Here is a 23,005-nt window from a genome sequence, read left to right as displayed (position 1 = left end):
CATTTTGATAACGTGTCTTTTTTTTTTCCTGTTAATGAACCACAAACTTGTTGAGAAACTATCAAAAAATGAAAGAAAAAAATGCTCATATGAAATATGTTTGTACTGACTGAAAGAACTACAACCATAATGCATGCTGAAATTATTTGGAGCTGTGATCTCAGTTTACTTTTGTTGTTTTTCAGATTAGGCATGATAAAATATTACTGTAGAAAGGGGCATTTCCGTGCACTTACAACAAGCTGATTGTTAATGTTCCATGGTAGTTGTACAAATAACTTCCCTTTGAAAAATGCAGTATTTCTTATTCAAACACTCATTAGTGAACTAAAGGTGTTCAGTTAGTTCAATATTTACTATTGTTTTATCTTGCTTCCTAGGTACTGTTACAACTGCAATAAGTCATTGTACACCTGTTGTATCAGGAATCAGGATTTCTTTTTTTTTTTTTAAGGTGTTTTACACAACTTCATCTACGCTACAAACTTCTAATGGCAAACATTTAAATAACCTTACAGCCAAACCATGCACCATGAATGCGCTATTCAGTCATTGTTCTTTTTGTCCATCGTCCTCTATTTCTACGACAGTTTGTTGTCCGCTCCAACATTACTGTACTATTTGGGATTTCAAGGCTACTGATGAATCAACACAGTCCTTTCTTCCATAGACATCTTGTCTACTTCTGTATTTTCACAACAAACCTCTCGTCCCAGTGTGCTCTTTCAGGATCAATCCTATTTGAATTAAAATTACAAAAAAGGTGTTTTGAGGATCAGCTAACACTTATCTCCTGTTGACGTTCTGCAGCATCCAGAGTATTGGCTACGCTGGAAGACACCAAAAGATATTCAGTAAAAAAGATGGCTAAATTCTTTTTGTAATTATCTGTAAACTTGCATCCTAAAATTTGTTTCAGAATTTTTATTGTGTGACGATATTTAATTACCTAAGAACACTGATACAATAATGGATTGGGCCCCAAAGCGATAAAAATATAATTTCTTTCAATTGGAATTTACCCACGTGGGCAGGCCTAAAAGCTAATATGAAGACTCTTCTAGTTAAGGCTTTTTGGCTTAATTTTTAAAAGACATCGATGTTACCAGAAACCCTTCTGATAAAAAAGTGTCATTTTTCTTCATGACGGTGCATTAGGAGATGTATCATAATGCTTCCTATATACATGACATACCATATATCATATACAACAAATATACATGGAATATGTGCATATCAATACATACATATATACATCAAAAACACTGGATCAGAAATAATTGCATGTCTGCAAAATAAAATATGCATATAAATCAAAAGGCTCAGTGCATTAGATGCCATTACAATAAATGATTAACACAGTTATTTAATAGTTTGAGTAGCATATGTTTCAGTACAGTATTTGCTAGCATTCTACTGACCTGAAATTTTACTTTAAGAGAAAATACCCACTTAAAACTGAAACTTGCTGATGACACACTTTTTACTGCACACAAATACTGGTCTTCCTCTCTACCTGTCAAGAGAGATGAAGAGTAGATGATGGACTATCATGCTACAGTACATACACCAAAGTACAATACCACATACTACGATTAAATTGCAGTTAAAAGGAGTACATAGTGTCACGCATTACTCTTACCTTATCATTTACTTACTCGGAAACTTGGTTAATTTGCAATTACCTTCCCACTTTTTCTGCAAATCAGAATTACTTAGTCATTGTAAACTGAGCTTCTACGTTTCTTTCACACCTGATGGGAGAGCAGAAGCACGGGCTGTCCCTTGACCCAGAGGAGCGCTCCTGCTGAGGAACTCTGCCGAGGTCGATCGCCTGACGTCACTCTCCTCTCTTTCCCCCTGTTGGAAAATCGCAGTAGATCTGCTGAAGCTGGTGGGTCACGTAAGTTTTAATGGGGTTTAAGAGAGGCAGAATGGACCCCGAGTTTTCACTCGCATCCTACTTCTACCCATGGTTACTCATACAAAAAATGGCTCCCTCTCCACCTTTTGGCAACCAGGTATTGGTATAAAAACTGCCTTGAGATTAGCAATCTTCTTTATGCCACATGGTACTTCTTGACGAGTTCTATCAGGTAAATAATGCAAAAAGGCAGTTGCTAAGCCCACTTTGGGACAGATTACATACAACCCAGGAAACCTATTGACTCCATCAGGTCACGTGTCTTTTAAAATCTCTTTATTCTCCTTTTCATATCGACTAAAAAGAATGCACTACAGCAATACACTTGCATAACAGTTACACCCCTGAAGCAACTTGTACTTTCATTTCTAAAATGCAGCTTAAGGAATAATTTAGTATGATTTTGCAGAATTCCAGTCCTGTCTCCTATTTCCATGTCACATGCAAAATCATTAATTTATTCTGAATTTGGGAAATACACATTCTTTTGGTGTTTTAGGTGATTTAAATGCTGTTTTGGTAGTGAATGACTGTTGATGACTGTGTAAAATGCATCTGTACTGTACATGAAATGTAATTATTTCTGTGTATCATACAAAGAAACTGAGGTTGTTGTTTTGACAATTTTGTTTGACAGTCATATATCGTATTTCAGAAGGCAGCATAATACATGCGTTATGCTGAATAAATAGACATTTGAGGAATATTTAAATAAAACATCTGCATGCTTGAATGGGTCAATCTGGTTTTGCAATAACTTATTCATGAAACTTTTTTTTGGTTTTTGTTTTCCTAATAAGATTGAAGGAACACTAAATTTCAGGGCAACAAACCTCCCTGACACTAATTCCAGGCAAGCTGGGAGTGCATCTAAACCATCCCAGAGCCACCTCGACTCAACTTGGTTAAGTGGGAGGTGTCCCTGCCCAGGGCAGGGGGATTGGAACTAGGTGATCTTTAAGGTCCCTTCCAACCCTAACTATTCTATGATACACAGAGCTGCCCTTCTCGTGTGAGTGACCACCACCTTTCCCATCCCAGCCTGCAGCTGCACACAAAATTGGGAAAACATCCAGACACTGAGGCTGCAGAGCCACCCCAAGCCTGGTATCAAATTCTCTTGATAAAAGATTAGTACACAGACGAGATCAAACACCTTCTGTAGCGTAACAGTGGGTAACAACACGCTGTGCATCACTTACAAAGGGCGACTGACAGCGCAGGTGATGCCGATCTACCAGCTGCGTACCCCACAGTGTTGGCATGAGTGGTGGTCGCCTCTGCCGGGAGCTCACAGCTCTCTGGGGGGAAAAAGAGGTAAAAGTCTTACCTGCTGGTGAACCATCCCAGAGCATTTTTAAGGAGAACGACCGCCCTCCCATAAAATGGCTGCCGGAGGCACAACTGGAAGCGTACGCTTTACATTTTTAAGGTTTTTGGATATACTCGCTGTGGAAACAATCTGACTGCCGAGAGAAGGCTTTCGCAGCCGAGAACACAACGAAACCTCAGCTTCCCCCAGGGAGAAGGGTGGCTTTCAGAGAAGAAACTGCTCTGGAGGAGGATATATTAGTGAAAGCACAGGATCATAAAGTTTTGGGCAGGGAGGGTACTTAGGAGGTCATATGCTCTCTTTCCTGTGTCTGGGGCCCACCAGGACTTTATTTTCCCATTGACTGTGGAAACATCTGAAGATTTGCAGGTGTTCTGGAATGCAATCAGCTGACAGGATACGTAAACATGCAGCTGACAGAGCAGTCAGGAGTGAACAACATATTTAGACTGACAAAGACTGTAAAATAGACCTAATTACCTGGACAGATTAGTTTCTTACCTACGTGCATTACCTACTTATCTAGTTTTAAAGTACCCATTTTCACAGTACCACAAGAAACAATTGAAGGTGGGGGAGCGCAGAATGAAAAGCACGTAGATGCATAAAAATTCTGAAGTATTTAGGCCACCCCAGTTTTTTTAGAAGAAAACTCATCAATCACACGCAAGTTTTAAAGTTTTAGATATAATCTCACTTCAATAATAGCAATTCATATGAATTAAACATAATGCTTTTGTGGCAAAAACTTCAAAAAACATTTGAAAATCGCTGTCTCCATCATATTTAACTGTATAGTCACTGTGACCAATAGTATCTCTTTTTACTATTTATTCTTTATCATTTCCCTTGTATTTACGGGTTGCTTTTACAAAATGAACTGCTACAAAGAACAGAAGACGTACTTCTGTTTCCTTGAGAAATCCCTATCATACAACCTGTTGGCAGATGAATCAATACATTGCCCAAAGACCAGGAACAGTGAATTTTGCCTCCGAAAATCATCCCCATACTCCTGAGTCATGACTGAGCCGTGCAAACCTCACTCAGCCCCACAGCTACAGCCACAGTCCCATGGACTCGGGGTGATTCACTGGGCTGAACAGAAACACCTGATGTGGGCAGGGGGTGACCCCTTTTCTGAGACAGTTGCTCTCCTCGACATTAAGCGATCTGTGAAAAACGTTAAGGAGTAGCCCCACAGTTGTTTGTCGAAACCAGAAAGATTTGGTTCATTACAGGTTATGCTGCAGAGAACGAACACACCACCCTCCTCCTCCAGGTACTCCTGCAAAACTGAGGGAAAAAGAAATAAAAGGATGAAGTAGTTTTCACTGCTGCAAGTATCTCTAAATGTTCTCCTCTTGCCAAGCAGCCTCTCTCCTATGTATATCCTAAAGCTCTACAGGAAAAGAACAGAGTCGCAGCAGCCTAGTCAATCAATTTTAAGGCTCTTTGAACAAGCCCTAGAAAAACAGAGACACCTCGTAGCCAGAGCCCAGCAAAAGAAAAAAAGTCTGAAAGTGTTCTAGTTGACAGCTAAGACCTATTTCAGCAAGCGTGGTTAGATACTCAAAATAGGATTCTTTCCCAGAATGCTTATCAGTAGTCCTTACTAGGGAAGGGAATACTGTTATCATTCCTGGCATGTGGGTCTTTCCCCTGATGAAACTAGCTCCATTCTGAATGCAGACTGGCTCAGGATTTGGGTAGCCAAGCCCAAATGGGGTTACCCTGACCATGGACGTTCACTGTCTCGGGGATCCACAAACACTGTTTTGGGAGGTTGGTCCTATGTGAAAGGAGCCCTACCCCAAACAATCCTTGAATGAGGGAACCACCACCAAATCAGTTTTGGAGAGGTGCTACCTCGAAACCCACCTCCTGGACCTGGAGTCTCCTGTTCCAGCTGCGATGGGAGAAATCCCCTTCACTGTTTGAGCCGAGAAAAGGCAATGAGCTTCTTCCTGGGATCTGCTCAGTTTTTCAGTGGACACCTGCAGACCCTGGCCTTCTGGGGCCTGTTGTTTCTCAGGGTGCCTTTAACACCTTGCTTGCTTTTTACTCTAAGGACTGGAAACCACCACAAAGACCATACATGTACCTCCACTACCAGTTACACCCCCGTAGGAGCAATCCTGGGCTTACCCAAGGATGGCATACCAACCCCCACCCTGATCGCAGAAGCTCCACCATGATTTGTCACTGGACAGCTCTAACCTGTTTTGTCAGACTAACATCTGGGGTGCATAAATACCATTCCTCAATGCCTAGGAAGAGGATCACTACAAGTCAATGTCCAAATGTTCTGGGATTTAAGGAAACCCTTACAAGGGATTCCACCACATTAACATTTCTTTAGAAGGGAGGAGCTTTTGTCCCCAAGCCTGTCCCAGCAACACACTGTCTCACCCTTTCAGACAGCTGTACTCCTGCTCTTAGAATAACCTGACTAAAGCCTTTAAGAAGCTTTCTCAGAAGCAATAAAATAAAAAATGAAAATTACAATTCAGTTTCTCCACAACAGAGTAAGTGGAATGGGTAAAGACACGTCAAATTAACTCACACTCCCAACCCCCACGCAAAGCGTTCACGCTCTAGGACTTCAAAAAAAAAAAAAAGGCATTATGAAATTTAAGACAAAAGTAATTTTATTGTCTACCAAATCACACCTTGTTTTTTTTTTCTTTTCTTTTACAAATTCCAAAAACGAAAGAATTTTTTTAATGTAATATTATGTAAAAACCCAATTGCCACAAACTACTGTACTCAGTGGAACAAATATATATTTCAGGAGCGTGGCCAACTGTAAAAATAATCCTATGAAATAAACATTGTTCATAAAAATACAGTAAAATGCACTTTCCCCACCTCAATAAATACATTTTAACGCTGTTTCCAGTTGGCATTTTAAGCCACTAGAGAGCTCTTAATGAAGACGACGCCAAAGTATAATTTCTCATTACGTACTTTTACAATTATTGCAATAGCATCCAGAACCGTAAGCATTTTCCTTGTAGTCTTTTATTTCTACCTTCAGGGGAATCACAGACAGGAGAAAAGATTTATCTATAAAAATGTGCTACTCCCATATTGATTCCCATTTTGGAAAGAATGTTTAAGGTTTTCTTTCCTTTTTACTACAAAATAGTCCATAGAACAAACTGTTTCAAAGAAGAGTTCTCCAGAATTACTCAGAAAATTAAAGTTTATTGTCCAGAGTCATAGTTTTGGTTTTAATCCCTGTTTAATATATTTAAAGTTAAAAAATTAAACAGTTATGTTAGATAAAAATAGAAGTTTTAGATCATCTTTAACAACGGCTAAGATAAAGGTTTTGTTAGAAAAAAGAAAATCTTGTCCTTTTTACAAATCTCGCAAATCTTTAAATCCAAGTAGACTTGAATTTTAGTTCTGCTTTCCATGCACACACAAAAACACACAATTATATATACATAGATCCCTGATTAAGACATTTTCCAAATGGCTTATTAAAAACGTAAGTCAATTTCAGCTGAAGTCACATTTTGTTTGTCCAAAGCACAGTCCTTTCTTCAGAAGACCAGTATTTCTCTTCCTTTCCCATCATGCTTCCTTTGAGGTTCTGTCTGTCTACCTGTGAATGAATCAGTGCCCAGTGAAGGAGTGCCTTTTCCAAAACAAACAAACAAACAAAATCAACTGTTTCATAGCTCTTCTAAGAAGCTGACAGGCTTTTCCTTCTTTCTGTGCAGCTCCCCTTCACTTCCATTCATTAGCTGTTTTCTGAAGCATAGGAAGGCCGGTATATTTGGCATACTCGATGGAATAGAATAAAAAACAACAACAAAACCCAATTAAACCCCTTTGTGACTTCTCAGATTCATTGCATCACCTATAGCTCTTCCATTTCAAAGTGTGTATTAAAGCTGTTTGCCATGGATGTGTGTTCAAAGATCCTCGTCAGGCTTGGTTTCAGTAGCTCCACGGAATGACATGACAGCTGCTGAGAGGTATCACCCTTCAGGGCCATGATCTGATCTGCCCCGGGATCCCTTCTGTCGTAGTATAGAGCCCACAGCAGAGTAATGGTGAGGATCATAGCCAGGATCTGCGTTACTCCAATAGAGATTCCTAGAAATCTCAGCACTTGCAATTGCTTCGTCCCCCTCAAAAAAGTGTACATCTTTTTACCGCATCCCTACGAAACAAAAATAGATTAAAAAAATTAGTCAATATTATTTGGCTTGCAGTTCCCACGGTTTAGCTCATCCTACCTACTGCTGGCTCTTCTGGCTCACCAAAATTTCTCTCTCACCTCCTTCAAACAATACTTTGAAAATTATTTTACCTACTTTTTAATTGCTTCTATAATGCCATCTTTAAGTTTTCTCATACACTGAGAGTTTACCGCACGTAACAATCTCCAGGAGATCTGTGCTGCTCTTCAATTCAGAAATCACTCAACGTTGGTCTCAGTTCCTATCAACTACCTGATTTTTAAAGAAACTTGACTGGTCTTGTGAAGGTTTAAAAGCCATTAAATCCTCTTAATCCTCTTGTTTCTCTCCTTAAATTGCAGCTCTTCAAGCTTATCAATTATTTTAAACTCTTTAGACTTTTTCTACAAATAATACTACAATCTGAAGTTAAAACAATATTCTAGGAAAAGTCTACAGACCTGCATAACCTCATCAGTGTTTCTTCCCACCTTTTCTTTTTCTAGTGTTTTATCTGGACTCATTAAATGCCATTTTACTAGTTCCCCAGAAAGCCCCTAGGGAGTAGAAAAATAATTACATTCCAGACACCGTCTGAGTAAGGAGCATCAAACAGAACAACCTTTAACAGAGGACTTCTGACAAATTTCTAGAATACAGTGGGTACAGACAAATTTTACTTAGTAGTAATAATACCACATATATGTGGCACCACTCCTGCTTTTGTTTTTGAACGAGAAGCACCTCCTCATTAGAAAAAGCATATACATTTATGTTAGTTACACTCCACCTACCTTCTTTATCTGTAGACTATATTTTAAAATTAACCAGCTTAATTCCTGATCTGAATGTAGAAACTTCTCTGTCAATTATTACGATAGCATTATACCAAGAGCCAGTTTTATCTCATATCTTGTGCTGGGCTGTTGCTACGTAAAGCACAATAACATCCCAAAGTCTTTGAAAAGAGTGTTGGTTATTTGCTCAGAGGGGGGAAAAAAATATAAGAAAAAAAATAATATCAACTTCAAGTCATTGTTACTGGGAGGCAACGCTGAAGCCAATATTGTGAAAAATGACAGGAAAATCTACCAGTTCAAAAATTAACTAGTTTGGCACAGTGGTTTCTACATTTTTTCCCCTCCTGTACACCACCTCTGGCTGCAGCAGGGACCACCCCTGGCCATGGCAGGCCCCTGGGCTGACTCGGGGTACGTACAGCTCTGCAGCAATGCAAGTACCAAGACACGTCCTGTGGGAGACCTCGGCTGGTCCAAGGGATCAAAATAAAAGTTTAACACTGACCCTGAACAGATACCCGTGTACCCTTGAAGAGACAGGAGAATCCTGAGAAGATCCGAGCAAACAAGATAAGGGGTGGCAAACATCCTGGCTTTTCCCAGAGCATGAACAGCGCGTGATCAACAATGGTATTGGCTGGATGGTGCGTGAGAGCAGATTGGGCAAAAGTAGAATGTTAGAATATATGCGCAGATAAGCAACCAGGTAAAAGGATATAAAAGAGCACTGCTTGTAAAATAAAATATACGAACGCTGCAACTTGATATTCAGTGTTGTGTCCGTCTCTACAATGACAACGTCCCACAACTTGTTATATCAATGCAGGCTGTGCAAGCATTTGAGCTTGAAAGTCACCTCACTGTATGACTGCCTTGTTTCGTTTCATTAACCACTGTGAGAGTCGCCGTAAGAGCCCGCCCTGCCTCAGGCTCCGCACAAACCCAGGCAGGCAGCTCGACCCTGCTCCCAAGGGCTGACCACTCGTGTGCTCTATTAAGGTGACTGTCACATACACCACCTCTCCCTACCGTTGGGCAGGCGTAAATCCAAAGAAGAATACTAATTACTATTATTATTTACACAGAAGTCTGATGAACAGAAAGTGTGTAAAAAACATCACAAGTGGATGTTTCCTAGAAACTGAAATTTAGAAAGAGTAGTTGCCCTTTGATTGTTCGGCCCTTCCCAATCCGTCAGTGCACGCTCCAGAGTTCGCTTAAATGGACAAATAATTACTATAGAAGGCTTCAGGAAAGCTTGAAGCCCTCGTAAGGTAGCAACGATACGCAGACACTGGCTCTGGGAACTACTGGACAACAGTGTAAAAACAAGCTACGATGCTTGCTGCTCAGAAGAGGAGCTGCACAGTCTTAGAAAGGATAAAACTTTGAAGAGAAGGCCCTGAGCAACTCTAGGCCACGCTTATTCTCTATTCTACACTTTACAGGCTTTCACAGCACAAAAATCAAAGGAACACAGCCACCAAGGGAAAATTCAGAGTAATAATCTGGATGGGATAACTCCACAGGTACCAAAAGCCATTGGTCCCAGCAGAGGACATCAGGAACCCATCAAAATGGGCACTATCTTCAAAATGTCATTTTTGCGTTTATATCCTTACTACGTATTTCTTATAGCTTTTCTATCAAAAGAAAGCAATTGATCAAAGTGACAGAATCTGAAGACAGGACATGATAAATAACAGTTTTCAATCACACTGAAATTCCCCAAAGCCAACAATTTCAAATGCTACAGTCCTGAGTGTCTTTGATGAAAGGCCTGGTTCTTGCCGCACACACAAAATTCATACTGCAGTCAACAGATTCTCATTTAGGACCTAAATAAAATTAATGTACTATATATAAATTGTAGCAGAGTAAGTTAAAAGATTTCAGTGTCTTTGCTCCATTCATCAGTGTGTCATTTTTTAAACATTAACATAGTTTAGACAGAACAAGGAATAAATGTGCTTTCTTTGAAATCTGAAAAAAAAAATAATATCAAAATCCGGCATTGTAGCAAAAGCAATGTAATTGAAGTTGATGAGGAACAGCAATTATCATACTGGTGTCTTTTTTTATCTTCCACTGGAAGACAGTGTTGTAATTATACTACCTTCCAAATTTGTTTTTAATTACAGAGAAACTGGCTGCAGTTTAATACTTTTAATAACTTTAAGGGATGAAGGTACATGCTGGTCACAATTTAAAAATGCTCACCCACAGCAGTATTCAAATTCAGTTGTTTGTTGCCTAGAGGAAACATCCATTAACAGAGAGCAGTAACATAAATGCCTACATCTCCTGCAGTACAGACACATAACTGAGACAAATTATGCCCAATCTAGACAGACTGCCTCCCTCCATTTAATGATGCTCCTACAGTTCTGCTCTAATACATGTTCAAAATCAGCTTAAAATTCAAGAAATATCCAGCCACCCCTGTTATCCTCACATTCGTGCATTTTATTTCTGCTTATGCCACACATTGATAGTCAGTTGCCGGCAATTAAAGAGTACATAAATATACTTTCCTCGGCAAAAGTAGAAGTTTGTCACTAAACAGGGAGCTCTTGTTGACAACTCAAAAATAGCATAAAACTTTGCAGCAATCATTCAGAAGAATTAGCTTCAAACTCCCACACAGCTTTGGATTAAAGGCCTGATTCATATTTATTACAAAGGCCATTTTATATTTTCAGTCTTAAAATGGAAACAAAGCATATACTTCTGATTTACAACATCACAGAATAAGGACCAGTTCTTAAATAAGGCACTTCTCAGAGTAGAAAAGATAAGCCATCAGCATGTTTAACAGATCTGCTGCATACTCAAATTTGGAGTATACTCAAAATTATGCTATGAAACAAAAGAAAACATATTGAAGATGCAATTTTGATTTTCCTGAAGATACCAACTCCTAGCAATAATTTTGTTCAGGCTACAGCTCCCGATCACAAGATGGGCAGAGCTCCCCTTGTCCTCAGACCACAATGAACCTCCAAGGCCACATCAACATCTGACACACCTCCCTCCCAGCCACGCTCTTTCCAATGTTAGTCTGCTCCATGAACTGACCAAAGGTGAAGCTCATCAGAATAAAACTAGTCCAAGAAAACTAACACATTGAGAAATAGCTTTCAAAATCCACCAGTAGAAATGCAATTCCTGCCAAAACTATTCTCAGGCAGAACTATGAGTAAGCCACCTTTCTTTCTACAAAAATCATATTGTGAAGGATTCTACCTTCGACTAGAGAAAGCTCTGAGACCCCAGCAGAAAATTACAGCACAGCTACAACAAAACCATTTTATCAATCCCAGCCAAGCCAAACTTCAGTTGTCTGAATTATTACAAAGAATTTTTCTGAAGTACCAGAATGGACTAGCAAAGTGTTTGCATAAGCCAATTTTAGGCTAGCGAGGCTAATCTCATCAGGCTCCCTCTCAAACCACCAGAGTAGGCAAGTTGGTTTTGAATCACTTTCTAAAAAAGCTTTTCTCCTTCAATTCTCCAAAGCAGAAGTCAGACAGATTAGCCTTGCAAGTGTAAGTTGGTTTTCCATGATACTGATAAACATATTAGCAAGTATACTGGACGAGCCTGAGAGACAATCCACAGGCAAGCACCATGGAAAAAAAAGTATTTTGCCAACCAAATATTGTACATATCTCAAAGAGCAATGGAGTATTTCTGTAAATAGTGAAACATCCTGTCCCTTTTTGGAACAGATTCTGCAGCGGACAACAAAAAAGAATTTTTTGCTAAGAGTTGAATCCATCCAAAATGCTCTAGGGTATGATAGGAAGAAACAGAAATGTGCTTTTCAGGTTTCTTTCAGAAAAAAAGTCAGGCAGCCTTTCTTTTTATCAAGTGCGTCTCAACAGAGCCCTTATGTTCTACACCATCATTATCTTTGGCTATTCATTTTCTCAAAGTAGAACCAAAAGAACCTGAACATACAAAGCGCACAGAGAACCACTTTCCTGGAATACAGCTGTGGAAATGGAATGTTAGCAGAAGAGATGAGAAAACCTTGCAGTTTCAACAAGACACTCGTGTCTTCTCAGAAATTTCTAAGCTTCCTGAGCTCAAAAAATAGTATTTTATTGAGTGACACTGCTTACATACTCTTGCTTTTTCATGTAAGCAGGAAGGATGCTCAGGACAAATTAACGTTCTGCAGCTTCCATACATCTATGCTCCTTGAGGGTTCTTTATAGCAGAGTTGGGCTGTATGGTATCAATACTGGAAATGGTGTTACAAAAAACAACCATTATTGCAGAGTGAGCCACAGTTCTTTCTTCTTCAAGAATGTGTAAGAGATTGGCAGTGCCCAGAAGAAGCCTGACTGACTTTCCCATTCAGAGACTGACACTTCTAAAGTGTAACCAGTGCTGCAAGCCCTGTCATAAAGCAGGTGAGGCTCTATAAGTAGCTGGTGGAAAGAAAACAGCCTCTGCCACTGTCTTTAAGGTTCCCTAGCACAGACTGGCCTTCTGAGGCATCTGTCTTTTGGCAGCTCTACCTTCTCTCTTCCTAGTGGAAGCACACAAGGCCTAGGATGGATGTCTGAAAGTCCGGAATAGACTATATAATTTCTGCTCATGGAATCAATGCCATACAAATCCAGCAAATCACTCCATGGCAGTGATGCCATTTTGTCAAAATTTGATTGTTTCCTGGCAACAGCTAACACTCATCTTGGCTTGTTCATATAGTGAATCTCCCCTGCTTCAGAGGTATCTCTCCACAGCTCCTGAACAAGAGCCACATAACAGATTCTTGTAAGAAAGAGTCTTGAACAGCACTAAGAGACTGGGATAAGATAAAATGGGTCTTTGTGTGTTCTTCCATAATGCAGAGTTGTGCTGTCCACTAGAGAAATGTCCATGCTGCAGCACGTGATCGCATGCTTCTCAGGCCTGTCCTCCTTCCTATCCACCCTATGTTACTCTTAAAACACACAAATGAAGAACGCACCTCTTCTCAGAGCCTCCTAACTACTTGGCTGAGACAGGCTTTTTGTCGCTACTGGACTACCTGGACTGTTGGTCATTCCAATATTACTGAATGCACAATTAAAGGTCTTCAAAGATCTGTTAGCATAAAAAAAAAAGGCAGGTAGCAGTTTCCTGACAAAGGTGACTTTGGACAACTCTTTTGTGAGAACAGTTAAGAATAGTTTTAGTAGAGAATACGTTTACTTTTTTATATATACTTTTCACCCTAAGAACAGTAATGACTTGCTACCATGATCTCCCCCCTTGCCCACTTTTTGAGTTCAAACAGGTTCTTTCCTGGTTTTAAGCCTTTTTTTTTTTTTAATTATTCTCTTAAAATAATAATCCTGCTGTAATGTAGCAGTTAGAAAGAAAGAACATTTTCACACAAAGTTTCTATGCATGCTCACAGCAGAGCAACTCAATTACCTGCCTCCTTTCACAAGCCCTGATAACAAGAGACCTCTCATTTTCCAAAGGACTTCTGAAAAGCATCCTTCACTATACATACCACTAGAGCCCTCATTACCACAGGGTAAGTAGAATTTCTCTTAGTTTGCCAAGGTGGACACTGGACAGTACACAAAAACTAACTTTTTATTTTTTGACTAGAGCAAACTTCAACTCCAACCTAACCAATATAAAACATATCTAAGATGTTAACTGCATTGCTACTAAGTTATCTGACTTCCAGGTAAAGGTGGGTGAGCTCGCTCATTCTTTCTTTCTTCCCTCCTTCCCCTCCCTTTCAACACTAATAAATAATAAACATAAATAAACACTTTCCATAAACACAACTACTCTACAAACCTTACTGCTGCACTGCAAGTGAAGAGTCTGGAAAGTGACTGGATCAGGAAGAACGTACAAAGCGTTCCGAACTACCCACGGTTTTCTTCTTACCTCCTGATAAAGGTCACTGAGATCCTCATGATGTGCCTGCTTAGAGCATCCTGGGAACTCTCTGACACAACAGGAGTCAGGCGGCCAGTCCATCTCTGTCATTTCCAGCCAGTCTGTGAAGTACACCACCCCACAACATTTAAACTGCAAAGGAAGGATTAGCCAAGATCAGCAATAATGATGCTACTTCTTCATAAAAGTAGGTGATCAAACAAGCTAAATAAATTCCTATTAAGAACTTACAAAATACTTCTGTAGGACTAAAAACATCTACAAGAGCTTCCATGTATCTTCTTCTGCCGTACTTCGACATAAAAGCAATGTGAAAAATGTATTGTAGTGACCGATGAACACCTCAGAAACAGCCAATGATATTGCTCTGCCCTTTAAATCCCACCGCTCCCTCAAAGGATGCTTCACAGTAATTGTCCTACCCTGTGATTCTGCTATCCTTACTACAAGGAACTAACACATGATAATTTCATGTCAAAAGGGTGACCAACGAACAACTGAAGGAAGCAGTAGGAAATGACGATTAAGGTCTTATTAGTGAGGACTGTTCCTGCAAGGCTACAACTATCTGTTGAAAACCACATGAGAAAAAGATTTATCTGAATACAGAAAAAAAAAAAAATGAAAGCAGTGAGCAAAAAGGTATAGAAATCACAAATGCTGAAAGGAAAAAAGGAAAATGGAAGGAGGGAGTATCACACTAAAATAAACACTGCAACAGAATCAATCATAAAAGTAGAAAGTCTAGTTGTAAAGCAGATGAGCCATAATTGGCTATAAAAACCACCAGGACTAACAACCTGTTTTCTCCTCTGCAAAGCACACCGAGAGATTTAAAGCCAAACAACCAGCCTACCACATTCCTGGCTGCTCGCACATAAAAAAAGGCTGAAGCAGCTACATTAGATTTTCTTCAGCATTGGATGGGGACTCGATATGACTGAAGAAAAGCCTTGCTGCAGGAACAGGATGCTGCTTTTTTTCTGTCTGGATGTTCTCCAGTACCAGCCTGAGTGTTTGTAATTCATCACCTGGTTCCTTTGAGCCATAGGCTTGGGAAAATTTTGCCCCCCTGACCCACTTCAGCGTCAGAGTTGTGTGTACCATGGCAATCCTCGGCCACAATCAAGCAGAGCAGTGCCCAGCCACCACGCTGGCACACATTGTACCTTGACATCACCAGTCATCTTACAAATCTCATTTCTTCCTTTTTCGCCACAGCTTTAATGTCTCCGTTTTTATCAGTTCATTAGTCAGTCAAAATTCTCCCAACATGGGACTTGCTAAGGAAAGCTCAAGCTTTGGCTCCTTATTGTAATTGCAAAGACAATCTCATTGAATATCCTTTTCTTTATCTCAAATCTTTTCTTCCGCTCACCCAGTTCTTCCTTCCCAATTCCAATTTACCCAACCCATCTTTCCTTAGCATAGTCACAACTCTAATACTAAATGAGCAAGGGGTTGGGGGGAAAATACATTTCCCATCTCTATCAAATGTTAAAAGATATAGAAGAAAGAACACGAAGCTGATCAGGAGTGTATCTGTGGGAACAAAACTGTAATTACATTTTTTCTTTACAAATTTTTTTCTTTAGGAAAAAAAATTGTAATGCTGACTGAAGAAGGGTCCTAAGCATAGTGCTCATTCAAGCATAAATCACATACCAGGCTCACACATCCACTGTCTGAGTTATGAGCAGAAAGAATAAAAATGAGAGCCCATCAATTAACTAGGAGCTGTAAAAGAGCCTTCTCAGTTCACTTCAAACTTTCCCCACATCATTCCTCTAGTCAGAGAAGGAATATAGGAAATCTAATTTCTAAACGGATTTTTTTCTCCCCTGAAGAGTTAAGGCATAGTTGAAGTTTTATTACTAATATTCATATTAAAACCAGCCATTATGATGACACAACAACCACCAGGAGGATAAGAAGTAGCTTTTAATTTAATCAACCTATACATTTAAACCAGGATACAGTATAAGTTCTACTCAGGGACACAGAGACCATTTGATTACACTACCTCAGGTACAGAACAAACACAAATACTAGCTGCATATGAAGGATTACCCTGTTTCACAGAGCACTTGCACAGCCAGAGTAGGGGGCTGGGGAGAGTGGGGGATGTTTAACCTCGTGTAGTCCTCACTCCTTCTTTCAGGTTTTAGTATAAATACAGACTATCCAAGTGCTGCCAGGAAATGTTTAAATAAACAGGAAATCTGTGCAACAATGATAGATTTCAACATTTCAACAAGGGCAGCACAATGACAGGCATTTAAAGAGTTCTCTTCCTGCACGTGAGTCATATTTGGAGTTAATGGGCTTTACCTTGGGCAGTTCCATGTTTTTGTAACATAATAGTTCATTCTTTAAAAACAGTTCTGAATTTTAGTAGGCCAGAGGGCAAAGCTGTGAATACACAAGGCAGCATTTTGCTTTGTTTCCCGCACCCACCCGGGTAAAAGGAAATAAAAATCCTGATCACTTTCTCTACCTCAGCCAAAGAGACAGTGTTGGCATCTTTTCAGGAGCTTCCCTTCCTACTCAACTCCAGCTAAACTCATATTTTAACCATGACAGCCCCATGAAAGGAAACTAAGACAGCACACAGGAAGGAGAGCACAGTTTAATATTGAAATAGCATACAGAAATGTTTATTTTACTTTACCTGCAGATTTTTAATTTTACATACATCATATTCTTGAATGTTACAATAATTCTAAAAGGTGTTGGTGTCCTAACCTTACTGGCAAAGGAGAAGACAGTGTCAGCAATTTAACTGAATTTAGTAACATTGGGGGTTTTTGGTGTTTTAATGTCTTTAGGGCCTACAAAAGCTCAAGAGTTGGATATCAAGTGATGTTAAAAGATACCATCACTATACAGGGTTTCACACAAAATGAACTTGCGTTTACCTATTCACTTAAAAACAAACCTTTTCCTTTAGCAGATAAATAACATTTACTAAGCATGTATTACTTCAGCTCATGAATTAATTGTCATCTTACCTCCCTCTGGAAGAAATTCCAAGCGTGGGTCAGCCACTGGTACCTAGGTAGGCCATAATTGGTCATTCTGGCTTTCAGCGTGATCATATCGGACCACTGCACTGGAACCTGGAGCAAAGAAAGAAAAGTGATTCACACAACGTAAAGCTGATAGAATAGATGGAATTCTGGGTTTGGAGCCACAGGGCAACCGATCTATTTTGAGATCTTTCCAGTGCAATGACCAAAGTAACGCTGTATTCAAGCAAAACAGGGAAACAAGTGCTTCAATTTTTACGGTGTTGAAACTTTAGGAGTCTTTATTAAAACATCAGGAAATTATTTTTTTTAATGTGCCCTGGAAAAGGAGCTGCGTTTTGGAGATATTCAGAGACATTTGGGTACAATTTGATTATATCATTACCAGATTATTTTTTTTTTATCTGCCCTAAAACTTGAACCAAGCCCCATCCAAGTCATAAGGGATGGCATTTGTCTGCCCCAGTTTAGGTATCTCCTTGGTGTCTTCTTAGTCAATAAAATACGCAGCCATACAGGGCAATTCATTTCATCTCAAGATAAATATTTTAAACAGAGCAGATGGATCATTCCCTGGAAGTCTCAAATCCACTTCACTGTCTAAGGTGACAAACTTAGGTTTAAACATCTAACTTCTAAATACATAAAATTGCTTGAGATGAATTCTACCCTGAGAGTCTTTTCAGTGGCTTTCTGGCTTTGCCTGGAGTCCCACACACAGATATCCTGAATACACTAGGACTGAGTATCTTGCTCAAGGACAGCAACAAGAAAGCTCAGGCAATGAGGCCACGTGAACTTTTTTCCACACACACTTACGGCCCTGTAAATCCTTTCTTCTGAAAGAAGGATTCAAAAAGTACTTTTCTACTCTTTATCAGGGAGCGTAGCGACAGGACGAGGGTAGATTTAGATCAGACATTAGGAAGAAATTCTTTACTCTGACTGTGGTGAGACACCGGAACAGGTTGCCCAGAGAAGCTGTGGCTGCCCCATCCCTGGAAGTGTTCAAGGCCAGGCTGGATGGGGCTTTGAGCAACCTGCTCTAGTGGGAGGTGTCCCTGCCCATGGGAGGGGGGGTTGGAACCATATGATCTTTAAGGTCCCTTCCAACCTAAACCATTCTGATTCATATCTGACTCCTCAGAAGCGAGGAGCTGGTGCTCTCTGTTGTCAGTCTATGACTCTCAATTATTAATTTGTTAGAAACAACAGAAGCAAGTGCTATGGCACCTGGCATGCAATGCACTTAAGAGTCAAAATAAGTAACTTCTGCTCAGCAGCACGTTTCAGCATGCCAAACTAAAACAAGGAGCTGAAGACTTTGCAGTTGCCCTTCTCGGCACACGTACCATTCATGCTGAGTTTTGCCTTGTCCCCATTAGCCTTAATAGTCATGGTGAAAGAAATCACAATTGCAATATCAACTTTCATTTGGAGGGCTGGGGAGCCCACCTACTCTAGCAGCCATGACTTAGCAACCCCATTCAATTTGGAGTGAACGCTAAGGGCATTCTGCAAATAGCAATAAATATTATCTAAGAAAAAAGATCACAGTACTTCCCAAGGAGCCTGTTTTTTGTCGTGCAAGATGCTCTACAAAATATAGGGACAATCATGGCCTGCCTGACTCTGTAATCCAAATAAGAAAATTTGATAATATTTCATTACAGTTGCTAAGTTATTCTACAATTTTGACACTGTGGTAAAGCTTCAAATATTATGAATATATTAATAATATCCCAGAAATTTAACACACCTCTCACTTAGCAGGATTTTTATTCCTTAAGCTATAAAGCCCTGAACTCACAATTGTCCACATGAAAAAACTGTTATCAGCAGAGTACTGAAACTACTTAGAAAAACAGCATCACAGAATATTTCTACTGCAAACATTTACACTAGTCACTATAATATAATAATATGGGTTTGTAATCAATGCATTTCTCTTTCTACTGCATTGGAAGTTAGCACTCTGCTTTCTTTGGATAATATTTGCTATCGCTGCAATTAAGCTCGTATTTGCTAGACTATTTTTTTATTATCTTATTTGAGTTGAATACAGTCCAAGGTTACGCATGAAACACAAGGCGTCCAACTTCTTTATGAAAACAGTGGAAAGCAAGAAAAAAAAAATCAAGAAGTGAGAGAAGGAAATTAAAAGCAAGTCAAAACAAACTAAACCCCACTGTAAGAAGGCAATTTGAACTCTGGAGCTACGGAGCGATATTGGAATCTGTGTGTTTAACTGCTCTGAGAATGCCAACATGTCAAACTAAGGACACATGTATCTACTAAATAGCTTTCCATCAGCTCATGCATGCAGTAGTGCACAATACATGATCTTGAGATGCATTTCTTTGACTGTACACCAACACTTTTGTGGAGACAAACAAAAAACAGAGATGCTATGATTTTAGCATAAGTTCTGCAAAGCTCCGTTTGCCATTGAGTTCTACTTACTCATTATTGTTTTTCTAATGAGTCTCAAAGCTTGACCAATGCCCAAGTAAGCCAAGAACCCACGCTGGCTTTTCAATCTTGTGGGTGGAATAAATTAGTCATGAGGCACACTTCACACTGAGAGCTATCATGAGCTGGAAGGAAAATTGTTTATACACAGACTCTTACAGCAACTTGTCCACATGCCAAGGAGAGCCCATATTGGATCAGCAGAGGCGGTTATGCCTCGGTGAAATTTTTGACACCACCACCCACCCACCCACCTACGCTAAAGCCAACTGATTCTCTGAAACCTACCAGGGGCTCGTGTGATTTCATGCTACGCCGAAATCAACGTCACATCAAGTCCCCCCCATGGGCGTAAGAGGGAGTCTTATCATCTTTATCAAGTAGAGCAGGAGAAAGCATACTCTAGGGAAGTGACCGGCACAGGCATGAAAGAACCACTGAAAAACAACTGCGGTCTTCCAGATTGCCACATTCCCTATGGGTCTCAGCAGCAAGAAACCTGAACCTGGCCCACCTCATCACACAAAGAGCAGTAGTGCTAGGACCAAGGAAAAAGAAGAGCAAATCAGATGGGAAGAGAAAACAAAACAAAACCAAAAAAAAACCCCAGTATTTCAGGGCATAACATATAAAAAAAATGTATATAAAGGGAGAGAAGAAGGGACAAAACGATAAAGAGTTTTTTTTTCTGTTCTATTTGCATGCTTATGTTCATACACTCAAACTCCTGGGAGAATGAGGAAGGACTGGAGGAGCGTGGAGTACCTGGGTTCACTGTGACCCACTGCAGAAGGCGCAGACATGGAGCTCAGCACTGCTTCTTCTGGCAAAGGGGTACAGGGACAGCTGTTTTTTTTTTCTGCAGGGAAGCAGCATCACTAGTGCCTTAATACATGGTAAGGCTATGCCAGCTTTTATCAAACTGCCCCAAGGTTGGGTTTCACTAGCATAGCAGGTAACTGAAAGCTTGAGGGTCACACTAAAACACACCGTAACTGCAGGTTCTAACTGAACAGTGAAGGAAGGAGAAGGCATGTACCAGTGCCCTGAAGGCTATGTTATTTCAGGCAGCTTCCACAGACAAGATTTCTGTGGAAAGATGGATGTTAGTTATAACCGCCAGCCTTGGCAAAACCCCCGCAGAGGGCAGCTGTGCCCATCGGATGAAACATACCTCTTGTCCGCATTCCCAATTTTAAAATGCGTCAACGTAAGCTGACATTTAAAGTAAAGGGATAGCCTTAGTCGCTGTTATATTAGAACACGCCTCTGGAATCTGCACCGCAAGGGAATGAGTGCTGCCACGTAACTTCAGACTTCAGATCTGCCAGAAATTCCTTTGGTCCCAGTACCGTGTAAATATCAAGAAAGCTCCCTCCCATCTTACTGCTATGTAATTGCTACTCACTGTTGGAAAGACCGGTATATTGGGCATATCTTGGCAGCTCAGAGAAAATAGTTGTCCTTCTAATCATAAAAATGTACCAGACTGAGTACAAGCCAAGGATATAGCAGCCAGTAGAATAACATTTCAGTTTAATTCCTGCTTAACACTCACCCATTTTCTTGCATGATGGTTACAAGTCTTCAGTTTGAAAATTAATGGTTGGTACAGCTATAAAAACTAGACAGAGATAAAACCTCTTCACAAGTTTACAGAAGAGTGTTTTATAGCTAAGACATGTTTTGCTTAAAACTGGCATTTATAGCTTGTGGAGGCAGTGTGAAGATTTCGGCAGACAGCAAGTCCTCTATTGAAAGAGCACTGTGTTTACCACATAGTACACTCAGCTATAGCTCTTTAAAACATGAAGAACTCTGGGGGCAAAAGCCTTTCAAATTCTCACATCTCCTCTCTCAAAATACTTATCTTAAGCCTGAATTTCATACTTTATCCTCAAAACTTCCACTGATTTCAATGAGAACCTGCCTAAGCAAAAATTAACAAAAAATAAAGTCCTTAAATCAGGGGCTGCAGGATTTGGCTCTCAAATACAGAGGGGGTGGGGAGGAGCCCAGAGAGAACCTTCCAGACAGACAAGCTTTCCCAGAAGAATTCTCTGTTTAAAAAAAAAAAAAAGGCAGTCACATGAAATTAGGCTGTCGGAATAATGAACAAAGATAAACACTACAGCAATTAGAAAACATCTAGCTAATGGAAATCTTTATTTTCTTCTGTTGAAAAAATGCAGCCTCCTTTTCTGACTCACCGTTATTTCCTGCTCGTAGGTCCAAACACCACAGGCCAGTTCAACACAGAATATCACAAGCAAGCTTCCAAAGTACTGCAGAAACCAGAATGGTCTTAGTTATTTTTGACATTCAGGGTAACTTTGAAAAAAAATTTAAAAAAAGACTTAACAATATTAAAGGACACCTCAAAACATTATTAATATTTCACATGACATGGAATCTGAAATACGTTTTTGTAACCAAAATATGAGAGATTCATGCAGCAAACTTTCTAAATGTTTAAGTCATGTGACATTTCTTACTAACTTAACATGAAGCATATGAACATTACAATGAAACATTACAATGAGAAAATAAATTTATTTCCTTGTTGTCCAAGAGTACAAGGCTATCATGACACATTATGCTACAAAAGTTGCAAAGACGACAATCTTTTTTCCCCTCATATACATGGAAAAAAATAAATATATTTTTTTAGTTCTATCCATTCAAGCAACATATCCAAATCATGCTAATAGTAAAAAGGGGGAAGAAAAAAAAATAAAAAAAGAGAAAATTGAGAAGAGTGAAGCAAACAAGGTTCTTGAAAGCTATGTTCTTATCAAACATATTTGAGGTCAGGCATAAATGTACAAATATTTATTGAGATGGATTGAAATATCTTTGTTTATTACCAGATCTAACCCTTGAACTATTTAAAAACAGAAAATACATGTATAAATGAAGAAGCTGTACAGGTCTTGGTAATGACTGTTTAGAAACACTGGTTGCTGCACTTAAAAAGAGAAGGACTATCTTCTGCATAGCATCAACAGACCCTTTCTGAACTTCAGGATAAAGCCGCATGGAAATTACGACTGCTTTAACTGGTGTTATCTATTAGAAGTAACCCATTTATCTTTTATTTAAAGCAGAAGTACAGTTCCATTCATTTTTGACTCCACACGTTCTTCCATGTCAATGGACTGAGCTTCCCCTTGTTCTCAGAACACAAGACAAAGTTACTGACTTCACGAGTTTTTATTTTATTTGGAAATCAAAGAAACACCATCACAATATAACAAATAAATACATAATGCCATTAGAAGCATACATGCCGACAGGCCTCTAATTTAGTCACTTCTTTCTGTAATCTA

At 39.6% G+C, this 23,005-nt stretch overlaps 1 protein-coding gene across 1 annotated transcript in view; it reads right to left on the bottom strand.

Annotated features, from left to right (window-relative positions):
* Nucleotides 1–7,131: 7,131 nt before the first annotated feature.
* Nucleotides 7,132–23,005, bottom strand: part of TSPAN12 (tetraspanin 12) — a 30,785-nt gene continuing 14,911 nt past the window's right edge. The window contains exons 3-6 of the mRNA XM_009883676.1: nucleotides 21,887–21,961; nucleotides 17,187–17,294; nucleotides 14,164–14,307; nucleotides 7,132–7,437 (exon numbers count right to left, since the gene is read on the bottom strand). Coding sequence (XP_009881978.1) covers nucleotides 7,132–7,437; nucleotides 14,164–14,307; nucleotides 17,187–17,294; nucleotides 21,887–21,961 — 633 coding nt within the window. The remainder of the gene's footprint in view (nucleotides 7,438–14,163; nucleotides 14,308–17,186; nucleotides 17,295–21,886; nucleotides 21,962–23,005) is intronic.

Source organism: Charadrius vociferus, unplaced genomic scaffold (assembly GCF_000708025.1).
Source record: "Charadrius vociferus isolate BGI_N301 unplaced genomic scaffold, ASM70802v2 scaffold43, whole genome shotgun sequence".
Taxonomy (NCBI): Eukaryota; Metazoa; Chordata; class Aves; order Charadriiformes; family Charadriidae; genus Charadrius; species Charadrius vociferus.
The sequence above is the reverse complement of the archived record's forward strand: the minus strand, read 5'-3'. Positions and strand labels throughout refer to the sequence as shown.